We start from the raw sequence: 20,162 nt of genomic DNA, 5'->3' as shown, positions 1-20,162 counted from the left end.
CTGTGGAGCGTTCTAGAGCAAACCCGCTCCCATTATTCAGGACTCAGAGGTAAGGTTCTGTTGTTCTGGCTTTGGTGTCTGTAAGGCCCTCCACCCGACATTTACTGGCATGTGACCTCTTGACCTGCCTATTAGTGCCCTGCGACCCAGGTGCCTTGTTTACCAGCCCCCGAGTGCCCGCCACACTGGGTCAGTCCTAGCTGCCAGGAAGTGGAGCCAGAGAAAGTTGAAAGCCAGCACCTAAGAGTCGTCAGAACAAGGAAATAGTTCAAAAAATATCCTGCCCCAGGGCATAGAAAATTTATTGCATATTACTAGAAGTCATAAAATAAGAAATTCAGGAGTGCCTCCCCGGAGATACCTGAGGTATATTGGAAACATTCCTCGAAACGCAGCTTTACTAGAAGTTGACTTGATACCTCTCCTGCTATTCGAATCCTGCATGTTTGGGGGGTAGTTGTGAGGATGAAGTGAACTAAAGGTGTGGAAAAGCACTCGGCGTGTATTACTGGCTTTGGCACATGTTATTATCACTAAAACAAACATAAAGGCTGAGGGCTGACAATCAGACTGGGTTGTGAACCAAAGACTGATTAGCCCGATTCTGGCAACTGAGACTCCCCTGAAACCTCCTCCAGAAAGCGCTTTGCAAAATGTTCAACACGTGCTAAGTATGAATCATCAGACTCTTGTCCCTTCCTTCCTTCTCTCACTGTGCCATCGTTCCATCTCTGAGTCTGGCCTCTGATCGGTGCAAGGTGTAGCCTGGAGGATGAAGATCTGGTCTGCACAGATTAAGGATGAACAACTTCCAGTCCTGTAATGCGCTGTCAGAGACCTGGCACTGAGGGATGGACCGAAAACCATTTCAGAGCTATTTTCTACCAGGAGATGACACCTCTACCTTCGGAGAGAAGGGAAAATCTCGTCTTGACAGTTCTTGTCACATAGGCTAGGGACAGACGAAGTCCAGTCTGAGCCTGAAGCACACGTAACCGAAAGTCCTCTCTAACCCAGACCCCCTCCCAGCAGCTGCAGGAAGGACTTCTTGGCGAATTGCAGAAAAGAGCAAGCAGGCCCTCAAACGCATCCTGACTGAAATCAGAGTTCGGGCCTGGAAGAGTTTAGGGGATCCTCACAGTCGGTGGAAGACAGCTCCACAGGAGGAAGGCAAGGGCCTAGGTTGGGGAGGAAAGTAACCTCCCAAGATGACAGCAACAGGTCTCAGCACGGAAAAGGGGGTGACGGTCTTCCTAAGGGGTCAGTGCTGGGGGCGGGGTGGATGGGCTGAAGGGCAGGCCCAAGAGAGGAAGGCCGGGGAGGGTCTCTGGAGTGAGGACGTCCGTGGTCCATGCTGCCCCCTCCCCATAGACCGGGCTCCCCCAGACGTCGGCGCTGGCGGGAACCTCGGAAATCTGGCGGCTAAGTCCGCACACCGGCAAACTGCGGCCAAGAGAGAAGGTCCTTTATCGTTGACCTCACACAGCGGCGGCCTCGAGCATCGCGGTGGTCATCACCACTCCACGAAGGCTGCGCCTCCCCAATTCCAAGACATCCTCCGAGACAACCGCGCTAACCCGTGCGCGGGCCGGGCTTGAGCGCGAGAGCGCAGCGTCCGCGTCGCGGTAGCCCCAGCAGGCGGCAGCCCTGCCCCGAGTGGGACCCGCCCCGCGTCCTGGAGCCCGCTCCTCATTGGCCAATCCTGGAAGCTCCGCCCCAGCACGCGCCCCCGAGGCCCGGAAGAGGCCCCGCCCCCGCAGGGGACTCCCAGGGTGGGCGGGGCTAGCTGCTGATGGGGCGTGGCAAGGGGGTAGCTCCCGCGCTCGGTTACAGCCTGGGGGCCCCTGGCCTGTGCGGGGCAGTGGGGCCAGCCTGGAGGTCAGACTGTCCAGAAGGGCTGACTCCCGGAGCGCAAGCAACGGACCATGCGCACTCACTCAATTCAACATATTTATTGAGCACCGATGAAGGCAAAGGGCCGCTACCCTCACAGTTCCTAAGGGCCTTTAGCACCAGGACCCCACCCCTCCTCGTTTCCAAACAAAGAAGCCAAGACACAGAGCTAGGAGCCAGTCGAAGGCCAAACGGGTTTCTAGCTGCCAGCTTCTGGAGCACCACTCTGCTCCCACACCACGCTGCACGCATCGGCTCCTTTTGGTGTGAAGAATGTTCTCTGAAAACCTATCGAGTGCCAGGCAAGCTCACAAGGCCCAGCCAGGAACCAGCACCCTGAGTGCTTTGGAAGAAATGAGAGGGCCTGTGTCCAGCGATCACCCCTGGTTTGTACTATTGCTAGAGTACCCGTGTTTACACAGGGCATTTAGCCTTAGAAAGGTCTAGGACTTTCGACCCTTGAGGCATCCCGAGGGAACACCCGAGACTAGCTCTTACAGGGAAGAGGAAGGCTCAGAGCAGCTCCATTTGCACCATATCCTGTCTGAACACTTGGTGACAGCCCAGCCCTGACTTGTGGTGCCCCTGGTGAGGGTTGGGGATGCCAGAGGAAACGAGCAGAATGCACAGCTGGGGAGGGTGGAAGCCCTTCCTCCCAAGCCCAGGGGAGCTTGGCTGGGCTCTCACTGACTTGCATACTCACTCTTGCCCCAGAGATGATGGCAACGTTCCCATCTGCCCCCAACTCTGTTCAGGACTTTGGGAGAGGGGAGAGGGTCAGAGGGATAAGAAGAAGTGGCACAGCCAGGGACCCAGACGCCTGGAAGCAGGTCTGAATGCTGGCCACTTCACATAGTGCCAAAGCCAATAAGACAACAATCAAAATAGCTGAGGACGCAGTACTCCAGTTTCAAATCGCCCAAACCAAGGGTTGCTCTCTAGGCAGCACCCAAAGTGGTGTGACCGAAGAGGCACAGATGCTAGCTGCCACCAAGACTTCTCCAGGAGGCCTGACGCTATTGCCCGAACTCCTACGGTCCGAACCTCGTGCTTTGGTAAGAATTTGTTCCACTGAAATACAAAGGGCTCCTTGTCGATATAGCCCAACGGGAAAGTCTCACCTCGCTCTGCACCCGAGACCTTCCACTCACCCTAGGAAATAAAGGTCTTTCCTGAGGGATTCTGACAGGGACAAAGAGCTGGAGAACATGGAAGAGAAGGGGGGCCCTGAACTTGAAGAGGATACAACCAGGCTTCCTATCTGCCCCACTGCCTCTTAATCTTTTGTGACCCTGAAAGCGCTAAGGTGAGGTAGGATGCACCGGGGTCATTACCCCCTCTGACAGGTGAGGAACAGGACACAAGAGGTGGTTAAAGAAACCCATCCCCGTCTCTTGGCCTATCTCTGCTACCAGCCCCAAGTTCTTGGAACACACCGCTCCTTTAACAGGACAGCTCAGGCGGTGGCAGCCCAGGAGTCCAGCCTGGCTTCCCAGCCTCACCCACATCAGGAGCTTCCTCTCTGGGAAGAGCTTCCTGGGCTGGGTCTGCATCTCCCCCACCCCCTAAGTCCATGGAGCGTGCATACCCATAATACTGAGACCTTGGGGGAAGGGTCCGCCACTCCAGGCCTGTTTCCCCTCTCAACTAATAACCAAAATCAATCACGGATGTTGGGATACTGGGAAGCACTCTGGGCCAAAGAAGCACACCCAGGAAGGCACCCCGTGTCAGAGCAGCAGCCAAGCCCCCACCAATACCTGGGCTGATCTGAACAGCCCCTCCACCATCCCTACACACAAGGAGGTAGCAGAATAATTCCTGCCCCTCAGGGCTCCTGGTCCCCTTTGCAACCACACGTAACCCTTAAAAAAACACTAAAAAAACTCCATAAGGAAGGGAAAAAAAGGTTTCAAAATAACACAGTAGGAAAACTCAAATTTCCAGCTCCTACTCTTCAAACTGTCCACTCTGCTGTGACCTCTGTGTACATTACGAACGGCAGGCCCTCCGTGTCTCCGTCGCCCGCTACTGGAAGGGCCACTATCTCCAGTGCCGGTCTCAGATACCCGCCACAGTCTCTCACCAAAAGTTGGCATCCTCTAAGCCTGAAGGGATCCTTTCTAAGTCAGGAATGTAGAAAAGGCAGCAAAGAGTGATGAACTTAGGAAACAGGAATTTGAGGCTTCTGGTCATACACACACTGTCACCAAAAAGGCCACTGCTTCCCATCTGAATGAAAAAAAGCTCTCTCCAAAGCTATTCCAGAACGAGGAACCAGCGCCAGGCACCGGGGAAAAGCCCGAAGGCGGACAGGAGTCCTGCTGTGGGGTGACCCCGGAGAGAGCCGGAGGGTACCCCTGCAGGCTCCTGGCCGCTTAGCCCTCCTCGCTGTGGCTGGGCCGGGGCCGCGGGGGGCTCCGGGGGAGGGCCGGGGAAGTGGGGCAGTGCGGGCCCGCCTGGCCTCGGGCGTGAGTCTGCATGTGGACCGCCAGGTGGTGGTTCCGGTTGAAGGCGCGGCCGCACTGGGGGCACTGGTAGGGCCGCTCGCCCGTGTGGATGCGCTGGTGGCGGAAGAGGTCGGAGGGCCGGCGGAAGGCCTTGCCGCAGTAGGGACAGGCCGGCCAGCCCTGGCTGGTGCCCGTGTGCAGGCGCTGGTGCAGCAGCAGACTCTTCCGCTGCTGGAAGAAGCGCAGGCACTCGCTGCAGTGGTACACCTTGCCGGCCGCTGGCCGCCGCACCAGGAGGGAGCGGCCGGCCAGGGAGCGGCGGCCTCCGGGCTCCTCGGGGAGCCAGCGGATGACCGGGCCGGGCACCACCACCTCCCCCGGCTCCAGAGTGGAAGGGGCCTCCCCCCAGCCAGTGGGCGAGCTCCCCGGAGTCTCCCTGGGCTCCTCCTCCACGTGGGTCCGCTGGTGAATGGTCAGGTTAATCTTCAAGCGGAAACTCTGCCCACAGTCAGGGCAGGGAAAGGTCCGCTCTCGCCGGCGGGGGAGGATGCGGGGCGGCTCCCCAACGGCTCCAGGGGCCCGCGGGTCCGCCGGCCGCACCCGTGGCACCCCTGCCGCAGGCAGCCGGCCAGGGCCCTCGGTTCTGCTCCTGGGCCCCTTGGCCATCCTACACACTGGCTGGCTGTGGGACTCGCCCAGGAAGAGCTGCTCGGGTATCATCTCGTCCTCGGACTGGGCTTCTGTCTTGATGACCACGCTGCCACCGCCTGGAGAAAGGAATCTCCATTGACTTCAAGTGGGCCACAGTGGTGCCCACCGAGGCCACGCCACCCAGCCCCGGGCTCCAAGCACAGCCCTAGCCGGGTCAGCTCCGCCCTGCTCCCGTCTTCACGGAGCTCTTTCTCCTGCAAGCGCTCACAGCACACACATCAGGGACCCCGTTCCCTTGGTCCTACGGAGCAGGCACTGTCGCCTGAGCAGCCCCCCACTGGCTGTTTGCTGTCACACGGCCCATTCCTGGAGGCCAAGCTACGGACATCAGGAGAGAGGAGACGAAACCGCAAAACCAGAAGCCAGGGTGCCAGGGGTCAGAGGGCAGACAGAGTGAAAGCAAACAGGTGGGAGGATGTGGGGGGACCCTGCACCCTGAGATACATTGGCCGCACCGGTCCCCAGGAGTTCTGACGAGGTTAGTTCCCATCTGTGAATGACAGTGAGCCCTGGGGCCACTGGGGCAGGTAAGGAGCCTCGGGCCTGGAGGAGGCCAGCGTTTCAGCCACACTCCCAGCTGCTCATCCACGTAACAAATCTACCTGAGCATCCACTCCCTGTCTGGCACCTGCTCTCCGGGGACAGGTGGGAGGCACAAGGACCTCGGCTTCCTGGCTGGACCTCAGTGTGAGTCAGCACTTGACTCTGAGATGGGATTGAGGCTGGGAACTGCCAAGACAGAGGAGAGAGTGGGGGCTTGGAGGCAACACACGGGCCCTGGTGCTGGGAAGGAAGATCCCGGCCACAGGCCCTACCTGGAACACCGTGCACTCTTCGAGATCCTTCACTGCTGTTCCCCTCTGGGCTTTTCTGGAATCAGCCCCGACTGGTTTCTCTGACCTCTCCCCGAGCCCAGCAGCTCAGCTGCGGCAGCCCATGGTCTGTTCGAAGGCTGACAGTGAACCTTACCCTCTGCCTATTAGAACGGAACCTTTGGCCCCTCACGAGCGATTTCCAAGATCCAGAGCAAGAGGGAGTTCGCTTCTTGCTGAAGCATGAATTTAAATCCCACCCCAGGAGACTCCGCTAACTGCCAAACCTTCTAGACCAGCACCTGATGTCAAGACCTCGGGGTTCTTTGCTCAAGTGCAGCTGCCCAGCAACCCTCACAAATAACTCCGGACAAAACTTTGGTTTCTATGTTGGACATGACCCTGCCGTTTGTAATTTAGTCCTACAGCTACAGAATCAGTTAAGAGTCTCTAAGAAGCATCTGAACTTTGCATCTAAAGTGTTGCATTTAAGGGGCTACTGTGGTATTCCTAAACTTGGGGATTAGTGTGGGTCTCCGGCCCTATTCCATGTGAAGGCCAAGGTTCCCAGACCTCTTCATCTGAAGCCCATCTCCAGCTTGGACGCCCACCATGCCACAACCCCAAGGTGGGCCCACATCTCACCTCTGCCTCCCATCAAAGCAGGATGGGACCAGGTGAGAACTGGATCCCTTTCTCTCAGGGCAGAAAACCACCCCAAAGCTGGAATGGGCGATAATTGCTACATTTTTTCCTGCTCATCAGGGTGTAAGCCCGGTTTTGTGGCCTCTAGGTGGAGGACCTGAATTTAAATCGTAGACCACCGCATACAAACTGTGAGACATCGGAGACTGTGCGTTAGGACCATTCACAGGGTTGCCGTGAGGCCCTTCTGTCACCAGACCCCGAACCTGGTGCGCGCAGCCTGTGTTCGAGCAGCACCTTCCCACCAGGCCAGACATGATGGGGGAAGACCAGGACCTAGACAGTCGGGGTCACGAAGAGCCGTAGGGCAACAGGACCTGGGAATGAGGCAAGGACCCCTAGGAAGAAGCACCCTCCCGGGGCCCACTGCACCGCCTCCCACCCCACAGCCAAGGGCCCCTCCCGTCACTCACCTGGCCCCATGCCGGGCAGCCTCTCCCTGGGAGGGGATGCTGGAGACTCCCCACCTGAAAATTCTTGCTCCTGTTTAACCACGGCTGGAGGCCCTGTGCGAGAGACACTGTGAGGGCCCTTCCTGACACTGGGCTCGTGCAGGACGGCAGAGGCTCCAAACAGACCCCGGATATGCTCGAATGCCTGCTCTGTCCAGAGGACTGCCCGCTCCATGGCCTCTGCTTCGGAGGGGAGAGGAAAGCCGTGAAGGCCATGACCCTAGTTCCCATCTGGGCCAGCGCGGACAACTCCGTCACCCTCACGGACCATCGAAGGACAGAGGGTTTGGGGAGGCCCCTGGGGCCCGGTGTCAGGTCTGCAGGGGAGCAGGGACAAAGAGAAGGTCCTCTCTGCTTACACACTGGCTGGGCAGGAGGGCACGGGGAGAGAGGGAGGGTCACCCCCCCCACCCCAGGGAGCTCATAGTCACTGAAGGGAAAGCAACCCAGACTGAAAAGTCAGGCCCGAGGGAACAAGGAGGAAGGAGGAGGAAGGAGGAGGAAGAAGAGGAAGAGGGCAGGAGAAGGCAAGCTGGCAAAGCCATGCTGCAGGCAGACAGCAGGGCTCTGGAGTAAATGTGTGAGGCCAAATGCCCTCCGAGTTGTGCTCTATTTTGTGAAAGGATGGACAGGAACTTCCTTCACACACGAGCGAACAGAGAGCACTGGAAGGGGGGACGGAAGCCAGAGAGTCCCCCACAGGCCTCCAGAGAGAGGACATTTGCTGAGGAATGAATGCATGTGCCAGCACCGCGCTAGGCCCAGAACACAGACTGCCCGGTTAACGGGACCATTGCAGGAAGCCGGAGGAGGCCCGGTACCTGCCTTCATGCGCCCTTCTCCTCACTCCAGCCCAGCCAGAGGGCCTGGCCCCTAGCAGGCCTCAGGAACCCACACTTTTGCTCAGCCCATTTTCTCCTGCAAAAAACGCCCTTCGTTCCCAGCTAAAATCTACGCTTCCTCCTCTAAGGCCTGTCGCAGGGTCCCCTTCCCAGGAAGCCCGTCCAGCTCAGCCAAGCCTGGTGCCCGTCATCTGTCCCACCCTCACGCTTCAGCACGTTTCTCAGTAGCGCGTCTGGTCATGTGTCACGATGCTCTTTGCACAGCGGCCCGGTGGGCGGCCCTCACTCACCCGTGCTTGCTCCGGGTACGGTCACTCTCTTCTCGGAGTCTTGCCGGTGCCTGGGGACCTGCTCTTCTTTTGGTTCTTCCCGGGCAGGGCTGACGGGGATGTGCTCTGGACGTGGAGGTACGCCTGGAAAATGCAATTCAGTGACGCCAAGGACAACACAGAGATCCCTCCCGGTGGCAGGAGCCTGTGCCGCAGGGCCGCCTGCAGTCACCAGGACTGGGGGCATCGGGTCCAACACAGGCTAGGACATTTAAGTGGACGTCACGGATCGCTTGTGGCTAAAGGAGAAGGAAAAGATCCAGCACAGTAACGTCTGAGCGCACCAGACAAGTCGTGTGGCTTGTTCGGGCGTCCCGGCTCAGAACAACACAACAGTGGTTTCCGGGCCCAAGTCCTATACCACCCTGACGTATAGGGATGCCCCTGGAAGCACCCCAAGATTCTCATCGGTGGTTCTGGGTAGGCCTAGGAATTACGCATTTCTTGAAAAACACTTTATTGTATTTATTTTTAAGGATTTTACTTGAGAGACAGAGACACTGAGTGCATGCACACACAAGCAAGGGGAGGGGCAGAGAGAGAAGGAGAAGCAGCTTCCCCACTGAGCAGGGAGCCTGACATGGGGCTTGATCCTGAGGTCCTAGGATCATGATTCCAGCCAAAAGCAGATGCTTAACCAACTAAGTTACACAGGTGCCCCTGCAGTTTTGGTTTTTTTAAAGATTTAATATATCGGAGAGAGAGAGAGCACAAGCTCGAACATGAGTGGGGAGAGGGAGAGACAGAGGGGAGAGAGGCAGAGAGAAGCAGACTCCCTGCTGAGCACGGAGCCTGACATGGGACTCAATCCCAGGACCCTGAGATGATGACCCAGGCCAAAGTCAGATGCGAACGAGCCACCTGGGCGCCCATTAATCGCATTTTTAAAAAGGTTCTAGGTCAAAAGAGATGAACACAGAGTTCACAGAGTAAGAAATTTAAATGGCCCATAAATAAAAGGATACTCACCCCCCCTCATGTAAGAGAGGTATCATGAAAAATACACTGCTAATGGGGCGCCTGGGTGGCTCAGTCGTTAAGCATGGGTCTTCGGCTCAGGTCATGATCCCAGGGTCCTGAGATCGAGCCCTGCATCGGGCTCCCTGTTCAGTAGGGAGCCTGCTTCTCCCTCCCCTGCTATGCTTGCACACTCTCTCTGTCAAATCAGTAAATAAATCTTAAAAAAAAAACAACACTGTTGGGGCACCTGGATGGCTCAGTCAGTTGGGAGCCCCAGAATCGAGTCCCACATCAGCCTCCCCAATCAGCAGGGAGTCTGCTTCTCCCTCTGACCCTCCCCCATCTTGTGCTCTCTCTCTCTCTCAAATAAATAATATCTAAAAAAAACCCAACCAAACAAACAACTGTTGCCGGGGTGCCGAGGGGCTCAGTCATTTAAGCATCTGCCTTCAGCTCAAGTCATGATCCCAGGGTCCTGAGATCGAGCCCTGCATTGGGCTCCCTGCTCAATGGGGAGTCTGCTTCTCCCTCTCCCTCTGCCACCCCACCCCCTCATGCTCTCTCTCTCTCAAATAAATAAATGAAATCTTGGGGGGAAAAAAAAGGATTAAACACCATGACCAAGTAGAGTGTATTCCTGGAATGCAATGTTAGTTCAGCGTATGAAACAAAACCAACAGAACACACCATATTAACAGAATGAAGGGAAAACACCTCACGAAAACAGGGAAAACATCTCAGTTAATGCAGAAAAAGCATCTGACAAAATTCAACACCCTTCCATGATAAAACCATTCAAAAGACCAGACACAGAAACTATCTCAACATAATAAAAGCCATATATGAAAAACCAACAGTGAACAGCACATTCAATGGTCAAAGAATGAAAGCTTTTCCCCTAAGATCAGGAACAAGGCAAAATGTCCACTTTTACCACCCATTCAACAAAGGACTGGAAGCCCGGGCCAGAGCAAGTTAACAAGAAACAGAAATAAATAACATCCAAATTGGAGAGGAAGAAATAAAATGATCTCTTCAAAGATGAAATATGCAGAAAACCCTAAAGATTCCACAAAGAACTGTAGGGACTAGCAAATTAATTCAACAAAGTAGCAGGACAAAAGTCAATATACAAAAATTAGTATTTCTATACACTAATAACAAGCAATTTGAAAAGAAAATTAGAGAAACAATTCCACTTATAATAGTATCAAAAAGAATGAAAGCCTCAGGAATTATTTAACTGGGGCACCTGGGTGCCTCAGTGGGTTAAGCCTCTGCCTTTGGCTCAGGTCATGATCTCAGGGTCCTGGGATCAAGCCCTGCTTCGGGCTCTCTGTTCAGCAGGGAGCCTGCTGCTCCCCCTCTTTCTGCCTGCCGCTCTGCCTACTTGTGATCTCTGTTATTCTGCCAAATAAGTAAAATCTTTAAAAAAAAAAAAAAAAGGAACTATTTAACCAAGGAGGTGAAAGGCCTTTACAATGAAAACTACAAAACACTGCAGAAAGAAATTAAAGGCATAATAAGTAAATGGAAACATACCATGTTCATGGGTTGGAAGGCTTAATATTGTTTATATTAACTACCAAAGTGACCTACAGATTCAATGCAATCTCTATCAAAGTCTCAATGCCATTTTTTACAGAAAGAGAAAAACCCCATCCTAAAATTCATATGGAATCTCAAGGGACCCCAAAGAGTGAAAATAATATTAAGGAGGAAGAACAAAGTGGAAGGACTTCCTAATTTCAAAACTTACAAAGACACTGTAATCAAAACAGTGCGGTAGTACTAGCATCAATAGAATAAATAAACAGAACTAAGCCATAAACCTTCACATACCTAGTCAAGTGACATTTTAGGAGCATCCCAAGACCACTCAATGGGGAAAGGACAGTCTTTTCAACAAATGGTGCTGGGAAAACTGCATATCCACATGCAAAAGAATAAAAGTTGGATTTTTATCTAACTCCATATATAAAAAATCTAACTCAAATGAATCAAAGATCTAAATGTAAGAGCTAAAACACAAAACTCTTAGAAGAGAGGCGCCTGGGTGGCTCAATCAGTTGGGCATCTGTCTTCGGCTTAGGTCATGATCCTGGAGTCCTGGGATCGAGCCCCACATAGGGCTCCTTGCTTATCAGGGAGCCTGTTTCTCCCTCTCCCCCTGCACTGTCTCCCCCTGCACTGCGCTCTCTCACTCTCTGTCAAATAAATAAATAAATAAAATCTTTTTTAAAAAAATGATTATCTATAGGGACAAGGGAATAAGAATGGAAATAAGACTTTCCTGAATGCATCCTTTTAAACCATTCTGACTTTGCAAACATAACATGCCTTATGTATTCAAAACATTAAATGAAAAGGTAAAAAGAGCCATTTCTAAACACCTAAAAATAGGGCCACCTGTGTGGCTCAGTCAGTTAATCCTCTGCCTTCAGCTGGGGTCATGATCCCAAGGTCCTGGGATAAGCCCCATACTGGTCTCTCTGCTCAGCGGGAGGCCTGCTTCTCCCTCTCTCTCTCTCCCTCTGCTTGTGCTCCCTCCTTCCTATGTCTCTTTCTGTCAAATAAATAAAATCTTTAAAAAAATTTTTTTAAATCTTTTTAAAATAAATAAGTAATCTAAAAATAAATAGAAACAAGTGAACTTAACTGTGTATCAAGTTGGTGACATAACCCCATAGAGAAAATAATTATTTCAAGTGACTTTAAAAGGCATTACTTCGGGGCACCTGGGTGGCTCAGTTAGGCGTCTGCCTCTGGCTCAGGTCACTGTCCCAGGGTCCTGGGATTGAGCCCTGCATTGGGGTCCCTGCTCATCAGAAAGACTGCTTCTCCCTCTCCCATGCCCCCTGTTTGTGTTCCTTCTCTCACTGTGTCTCTGTCAAATGAATAAATAAAATCTTTAAAAAAATAAAATAAAATAAAAATAAAAGGCATTACTTTGTCTATAAGTCCTGAATGGAGTATGTTCAGAGGACAAAAAGAGCTGCAGAAAAATTTCAGCCTTCAATCGAAAGTCTAATTGTTTAAGATTTCCATGTAAAATAAAAGTGATATTCAAGTATAAGATCAAGAACATTACATTTGAATGAGAAATATCACTATGAACTCATGATATTTTCCTTTCCAAAAATACTTTTTTTTTTTAAAGATTTTATTTATCCACTTGACAGAGAGAGAGATCACAAGTAGGCAGCGAAGCAGTCAGAGAGAGAGGAGGAAGCAGGCTCCCTGCTGAGCAGAGAGCCCGACGCAGGGCTAGATTCCAGGACCCTGAGATCAGGACCCTAGTCGAAGGCAGAGGCTTAACCCACTGAGCCACCCAGGCACCCCCAAAATACATATTTTCTAGGGGCACCTGGGTGGCTCAGTGGGTTAAAGCCTCTGCTTTCGGCTCAGGTCATGATCCCAGGGTCCTGGGATGGAGTCCCGAGTCGGGCTCTCTGCTCGGCGGGGAGCCTGCTTCCCATCCCCCTCTCTCTGCCTGCCTCTCTGCCTACTTCTGATCTCTATCTGTCAAATAAATAAATAAAATCTTTAAAAAAAATACATATTTTCTTTCTTTTTTCTTTTTTTTTTTAAGTAGGCAGAAAGGCAGGCAGAGAGAGAGGAAGGGAAGCAGGTTCCCCTCTGAGCAGAGAGCCCGATGCGGGGCTCGATCCCAGGACCCTGGGATCATGACCTGAGCTGAAGGCAGAGGCTTTAACCCACTGAGCCACCCAGGTGCCCCCAAAAATACATATTTTCTAAAAAAAAAAAATTTTTTTCTGAAAAGGCCTAAAGTAATGCCAAAAATTAGCAATCATTAGCACTCATATTGAGGTATCCAAATATCATTTGCCACTGAATCAATACTCCTTGGAGAAATTTGTATTCCAGATCTGAGGCAGGAAATACATTAGATGATTCTAGAACATCTTATGGTATCTGAAAGCCACTGAAGTCACATCAAAATGACCTCACGGCCAACTTGAAAGGGCTCCCATGAGCTAAAGATGGGACAATTTAAGCACAAAAAATAATGGCTGCAAACGATTGGTATATATAAAATATTTAAAAGTCTCTGAAGTCATTAAAAAAAAGTCAGAAAAGGGGCGCCTGGGTGGCTCAGTGGGTTAAAGTCTCTGCCTTCGGCTCAGGTCATGATCCCGGCGTCCTGGGATCAGGCCCCGCATCGGGCTCTCTGCTCTGTGGAGAGCCTGCTTCCTCCTCTCTCTGCCTGCCTCCCTGCCTGCTTGTGAGCTCTCTTTCTGTCAAATAAATAAATAAAATCTTTAAAAAAAAAAAAAAAAAAGTCAGGAAAAAAAAATCCCAAGTACTGGTCACCTTTAAAGGCTCCTAAAGGAGTAACTTCACTGTGAAAACTTATAAAGATAAAGAATTAAGCTTCTATCCTGCCTCTTCTGTACAGACCCTATTTCAGGGTAACTAAGAGTTGATTAAGGAAAGTACTGTTTGTAAAAGAATTTCACCGATGCAGTGCCTAAGTATGACAGACTCTCACCATTTTGCAACCCTAATGGAATAACAAATCTGGGGAACAATGTTCAATGACCGGTAATCACCAGGTGAGAAGGTGATGGGGAGCTTTGTAACAGAAGACAGAGCCCAGGATCACCAGAAGGCACGAGGATGGAGCCTCGGTGCCTCGTGCCGTGGGCCTGGCAAGGAGTACACGCCACCACCTCTGAAGCCATGTGGCCCGTGAGGTTGAACCTGAACCCAAAGAAGCCTCCTGATTTACCAGTTTATAGGAAATGCAAGAAAGAGAAAAACAATAAATGACACCAAATCCAGAATACGGGAAATGATGGCATTTGAAATGATAAATGACTTTATGGCGCGCCTGGGTGGCTCAGTAGGTTAAGCCTCTGCCTTCAGCTCAGGTCATGATCTCGGGGTCCTGGGATCAAGCCCCGCATCACATCACGCTCTCTGCATGGTGGGGACTCTGCTTGGCCCTCTGCCTGCTGCTCCCCCTGCTTGTGTTCGCTCGCTCTCTCTCTGACAAATAAATAAAACCTTAAAAAAAAAAAAAGATAAATGACATTAGAATGTCAACAAGTAAATAATATTCAAGAGGGGGAGGGGAGGATGGGCATGAACTGAGGTGTCGAGAGACAGAAGGCAGCAACGTGTGTGCCCAGGGAGGCAGTGCCGCAGGCCACAAGGTGGGGAAGCCCGGAGCACGCGCCCAGTGACAGACGGCAGACACGAAAGGTCGCACACAGTAGGACTCCATTCACGTGAAATGTCCAGAACAGGCGAATCTAAGACACAAGAGGGCAGATGAGTAGTTGCCTCGGGCTGGGGAGCAGCAGGAGGGAAACAGGAAGTCAACACCACGGGGACAGGCTTCTCTTTGGCGGGCAAGGAAAGTTCCAGCTGTGGCAAGGGTACACAGCTATGAAGAAGGGTGAAAACACCGAGCTGTATACTCTAATCCGGGAACTGCCTGGGATGCTAACTTCATCTCAACAAGGCTGTTAAATTTGGGGCGGGAGGGGGGCTTTTTATAAATCGAAAGCAACAGGTGGACTTCGGTGTCCCCGCATCAGGACCCACCACCTATAGCAAACAGTTTTGAGACACTTGGGGAAAAGAGCACCGGGACGGGGGCAGATGTTCATCCGCTGCTTCCGACACTGGTAGGTCAGTTCCGCTCAGAGAGCGGGAAGAGACGGGGGAAGCCAACGCCCGGTCGCCGCCCCACACGGGTGACACTCACGAAGAGGTCTGGCACTCCTTCCTACCTCCATTTATTTTTTTAAATTTAACCTTTTAAAAAGATTCCCAGAAGACTCTGATATCAGAGTCAACTTGGGAACCGCACCGTCCCTTACCACACCAGCTGTGGGGACCAAGTCGGCCCTGGATGCCCCCCGGGGGGGCCGCGTCCACACAGGGAAGCCGTAGGTGACAGGCCTTACCCCTGCAGGCTCACGTCGAGCAGCAGAGGAGGAGGGGGCGAGCTAGAGGGCAGTAGGAGAGCTGCGGCTGCTCGCGGGGTCACTGGCGGCCCTAAGTCCCCGCTTACGTAGCGCTCGGCAAGTACAAGCCGGAGGGCTGCCGGGTCCCGGAGTCCTCACGACAACCACACAATGCCAGAACCGCTGGCCGCCCCGTTCAGAAGCCGAAACCCGGCGGCTCTAAGCTCCGCCCCCACCCCTGACTAGGCTGGCCTAGGACAGAGTGGGCCCCCCTTTGGGTTCAGGGCCTGTGCCCCTTCCTGGGCTCACGGCTCGTCCGCAAGCCCAGGAGAACAGTGTGGTCCACTCACTCCCCGTCTTGCCCCACTCACCAGGGCTTGGCCTCCTTGGCTGGGCTGCCTCCCTCCTACTTCCCTCCTCCTGGCCCCACGGGCCTCCAGCACAAGGCTCCTCTCCCCTCTCCATCCGGGTCAGGATGTCTGGTTTGGAGATGGCATAATCTGCACACGGAATGGAAGGAGAGCTAAGTCAGGCCTGGACACCTGCCCCCGCACCTGCCCGCAGAGCTGGAGACACATGGAGAACAGAAGTCAGTGCAAAGACGCAGACCGCTGGAGGCCGATCTGCGGACACAGACCCAGATCGCCACCTCCTTACCCAGGGACACCAGCGTCTCGTAGTTGCCCCGCATCACGTGCTTGTAGAGCTCCTTCTGCCACTCGTCCAGCTTGTCCCACTCCGGCTCAGAGAAATACACGGCCACGTCATCAAAGGTCACGGGCACCTGGAACCATAAGGGTCACGCACGCTCACCCACACACTTACGGGCACAGTCCCTCGGGCTGTCCCACCCCAGGGGCCCGAGGGCTACCTTGGGGGCCTCCCCCTTGCTGCCCGGGGGCAGGCGCAGGATCCAGAAATTTCGGTTTCTCAGCAGGTTCTCCATGTTCTCCAGCCGCCTCTGCAGCAGCCCGTACTCCTGCAGCAGGGTCCCCAGCACGGCCCACTTGCCCTCCAGCTGGTTCCCGAACTCCACGGCCGTCTTCTCGCAGTCCGCCAGCTTCTTCTCGGCCGTCCCCGCCCGCCCCTCCAGAGTCAGCAAGCGGGCCAGGCAGGAGTCCACCTTCTTCTCCAAGGCCTGGATGGCGGCCACCACCGTCCACAGTGTGATCTCCGTGGAGTACAGGTAAGAGTTCTTCTCCACAGCTGGTGGGGGTGACAGAGGAGGTGTCGAAGGGCTTTCGTCCTCTGTCTGCTTGTCCCTCTCTGGAGCCTGGCCACAAGAAGAGAAAGGGGAGATGGTCTCTGAATGACCCCATCTAATTGTGTACTTCAAAAAGCCTCACGATGACGCCTGACCTGGGAAGGCCCCAGCTGGGATCCTAAGGGCCAGTCAGGCAGGTGTCGGAGGTGGGCAGGGACATCAGTGAAGGCAGGAAACACTGGCTGGACCAAGGCGTTAGCAAGTGGAAAACGGGAGGAAACATACGGCCAAAGACAAAAGCATCTGCGGCTCTCAGGGGGCTTCCATCTTGGACCTTAGTCTCCTCCTCCTCCTCTGCAGACGAAGGGACAGGCCTGACAGCGCAGAGAACATGAGCTCTGCGGCCAGAGAGCCGGGGTCCAGGCAGCAAGCCCGCCGCTCCCACGCTGGCTGACTCTGGGCACCGTCTTTCCACACAGCTTTCAACTTCACTTCCACATCTAGAAAACGGTACTCACAGGAGATGATCGTGAGAATGAATGACCCAGTCTTTGTTGAAAGCACTTAGCCCAGTGTCTAGCACGTGGTACATACTCAACGCACGCAAGCCCCACGTGGATTCAGCTGAGACGGTAACAGTAAGGATGCGGACGATGCTGCTGTTGTTGGTTCTGGCTCAGGGACGTGGCAAGAAACGGATCCCCCTGGGCTTTTTTCCTCCACCTTTTTCATTCCACTGTCCTTCGGCACCTTGGAAAGAGCTTCCAGAGTGCCTCGACTCAGCCCAGTGCTGATGCACGGGTCGGAGCGTGTGCAACAGCCCAGTCCCAGGACCTGGTGCTAAAAGCCTTTTGGGGGGGCCTGGGTGTCTCAACTGGTTAAGCTTCAGCCTGCGGCTCAGGTCATGGTCCGAGTCCAGGGATCAAGGCCCGTGTGAGACTCCCTACTCAGCTGGGAGTCTGCTTCTCCCTCTCCTTTCTGCTTGTGCTCTCTCTTGCTATTTCTGTCTTTCTCAAATAAATAAATAAAATATTAAAAAGAAAAGAAGGCAGGTATGCATCTGCCTGGGTTCTGATTTGTCCACCCCCCCAACGTAAGTTCCCTGAGGGTGTGTGTGATTCACCATTGTATTCGCAGCTCCTAAAAGAGTGCTAGCTGCTGAATGAATGAATGACCCCACAATTAAACAACATTCATTCAGTAACAACTACTGGCCACCTGACTTTGTAAAGGGACCATGGGGGAATGCAGAAAAAATTATGTGGTTCTTCCTTCTCCAGGAGAAAAACTCTATAGAAGCAGAGTTGGGGGCAAATCATTCCTGTTTGTAAAGTTTCTCGGCAATCTCAGGCACTGTATGATGACAAAAGGAAAGGAGTAAACGGAAAGAAATGGTCAGAAAAAGTTCTGAGGGACTGGCCCAGGGCTAGGTGGGAGCTGGTGATGTCACCAATGAAGTTCCAGAAATGCCCTGGGGGCGTATTCCCCAGGGGACAGGGCCACAAACCACAGTATTCCCACCCCCTTTCTCTCCCTTGCACTCAGGGAATCCTAAGGGAAGCACACACCAAATTCATTAATTAAAGGAGTCGGAGTGGAAGTTCCTCCTTTCAAAGAAGCCACAAAAATCAAGGTTTCAAAAACTTCACTAAGAGGTATTAATAATAGTAGAAACCATTTACTGAGCTCTGTTTGCAAGGGATTTTCTGGTGTATCAAAACTAGCCAAAAGATTCTTTTCTCAGAATTGGGCATACTGCGCATTACCGGCCAACATTCTAAAATAATCCAAATAATCTAATCCAACATGCCAATCTGAGAAAAAATCTACCTACAGTCCCTCTCGTAAACAGCATTTGACACCTTTCTCTTCAGTAAATGTAGAACACCGGGTGCCTCCATGAGAGTGTAATCCCGAAGTTCTCGCCTAGACGTCGGGCTACAGTCTGACTCGGTGAGTGACCCTGGGCCAGTCCCTTCCCTGAGCCTCACACTCGCGCTGTCTGAACCGCGTGGGGCTGGGCGACAGTCGTCCCTGCGTGCCTCCGACCAGACAATGGACGGGGGTGGGGCGGGCAGGCGGGACACACAGCCAGCCGGCTTCAGGGCAAGGCCTGTCATCTGAAGTGCTGCTAGGAAGCAGGGCCTGTCCCCCAACGTCGGGGCCGCCCCGCCGCGCCCCGCAGGCCAGCCTGCCATTTGGGCCGCCCGCTCGGTCGACCCGAAAGCCCGGCCGGGACTCCAGACCCGGGGCGGCGGGGCGGACCGCGCTGGCGGGACGCGGCAGGCGCCAGCCTGGGCGGAGGCAGGAGGCCGCGCGGCGGGGCCGCTCCACGACTGCGGGGCGCAGACCCTCACGGCGGCGGCGGCGGCGGCGGCGGCCCCAGGCCGTCTGCGCGTCCGCCGGCCGAGGCGCTTACCCGGGCGGGCGCCGCTTCGGCCATGGCTGCTCGCGTCCCTCACTCGGCGGCTGTCCTCGGCCTGGCCTGGCGGGCCTGGCGCAGCGCGCAGGCGGCGACGGAGGCGGAGCGGAGCCGCCCAGCCTCGGAGCTGCTGCCGGGCGGCCGCGAGCTGCGTCCGAGCCACGTGCCCCGTCGGCCCTTTAAACAAGAGCTGCGCTCGCGGCCGGGCACGAGGGTGCGCACAGCGCCCCCTGCAGCCCGAAGGACCGCACGTCCGCGGCCCGCGGCCTTCCGCGCGCGCCCGCCGGCCCTCGCGGCCTCGGGGGTCCCGGGTACCGAGGCCGCCCGCCCACCCTGGCCTGGGCCGCGAGAGTGGACGCCGGCGCGGGCTCCCCGCAGACCCCGTGCAGGGGCAGCTCGGGCGGGGGGGGCCCAGGCGTGGCCCCTAGCCCCCCTCCAGGACGCTTGGGCCCCAGCGTCCCACTTGGGAGAATCGAGTCAGGGAGCTAGGAAGCAGCTGTGCAGGACGCTAAGAAAACGTGGGAGTTCCCGTGTCGGGGCGGGGAAGGGCTGGCCTTGCCGGGGAATCTGAAGTAGCTTTCCCGCCGTAACGCCTCTGAAGGACCCAAGTGACTCGGTGTGGGTATACACGCTGCGCCGGGCGGGGCTGGGGGGTAGGGTGGGACAGATTTTAGCACTACTTGTTGCGCGCCTGGGGGACTCAGTCGGTTCAGCGGCTGCCTTCGGCTCAGGTCGTGATCTCAGGGTCCTAGGATGGAGTCCCGCATCCGGCTCCCTGCTCAACAGGGAGCCTGCTTCTTCCTCTCCTCCCTGCTTGTGCTCTCTCTTTCCATCTCTCTCTCAAATAAATAAAATCACTAATTAATTTTCAAAAACCCACTTGTTTGGTTTTCCAGAACAAATAGTCTCTAGAAAAATTTATTTCATTAAAAAGAAAAAAATCTCTCTCTCCCTTCCCCAAATCCCCTTTTGGGAATCCTGCGTCTCCTCCTCCTTCCCAGGGGACCTACTTCCCCAGCAGACACTCTGCTCAGGGATGCTTCGCAGAGTCCCCTGGAGGCTTAGAAGGCTCAGTCTTCACCTGCCCGTCAGCCACCAGGCGGGGGTCTTCTGTACCTTCGGCTCCAGGCGGGGAGTACAGCAAGAATAATCCAACACTTAATTCGGACCCTCACACTTCTCTAATAAACCACTCAAGCTGGAACCCATCTTCCTGATCTGTAACCCAAGAGCCTTATTTTGGAAAACCAGAGTTAACCACTAAACATAAAGTAAAACGTGCTATATGCAGTTTAAGCTTTATCTTCTTTCCCACATTTCCCGTTCATCTTAGTCTCAGAGCCTAGAGCCTATAAACTCTTCCCAAGGGAAATTATTCTGCAGGTCTTTTTAGTATTTTCTCTTTTTGGAGGAAGGGGAGAAAATTATTTGCCCATATTTTTG

The 20,162-nt window shown here is 54.1% G+C and overlaps 1 protein-coding gene across 1 annotated transcript; it reads right to left on the bottom strand.

Annotated features, from left to right (window-relative positions):
* Positions 1 to 1,676: 1,676 nt before the first annotated feature.
* Positions 1,677 to 18,740, bottom strand: LOC111154347 (zinc finger family member 783). The gene is made up of 6 exons (XM_022513902.1): positions 18,717 to 18,740; positions 15,965 to 16,366; positions 15,751 to 15,877; positions 15,465 to 15,593; positions 8,156 to 8,278; positions 1,677 to 5,110 (listed from the first exon to the last, which is right to left on the bottom strand). The coding sequence occupies exons 1-6, from the start codon at positions 18,738 to 18,740 to the stop codon at positions 4,272 to 4,274; spliced, it is 1,644 nt and encodes a 547-aa protein (XP_022369610.1). The 3' UTR covers positions 1,677 to 4,271.
* Positions 18,741 to 20,162: the final 1,422 nt, after the last annotated feature.

Source organism: Enhydra lutris, unplaced genomic scaffold (assembly GCF_002288905.1).
Source record: "Enhydra lutris kenyoni isolate GAN:26980312 unplaced genomic scaffold, ASM228890v2 scaffoldscaffold37, whole genome shotgun sequence".
Taxonomy (NCBI): Eukaryota; Metazoa; Chordata; class Mammalia; order Carnivora; family Mustelidae; genus Enhydra; species Enhydra lutris.
Note: the sequence above shows the minus strand (reverse complement) of the source record. Positions and strands in the feature narration are given on the sequence as shown.

Coding starts and splice junctions, on each gene's coding strand:
- LOC111154347 (XM_022513902.1), bottom strand. CDS start 18,740: ATGGCCGAAGCGGCGCCCGCCCGG. Junction 16,367..18,716: donor CCGAAGCGGCGCCCGCCCGG/GTAAGCGCCTCG, acceptor TCTTGTGGCCAG/GCTCCAGAGAGGGACAAGCA. Junction 15,878..15,964: donor GCAAGGGGGAGGCCCCCAAG/GTAGCCCTCGGG, acceptor TTATGGTTCCAG/GTGCCCGTGACCTTTGATGA.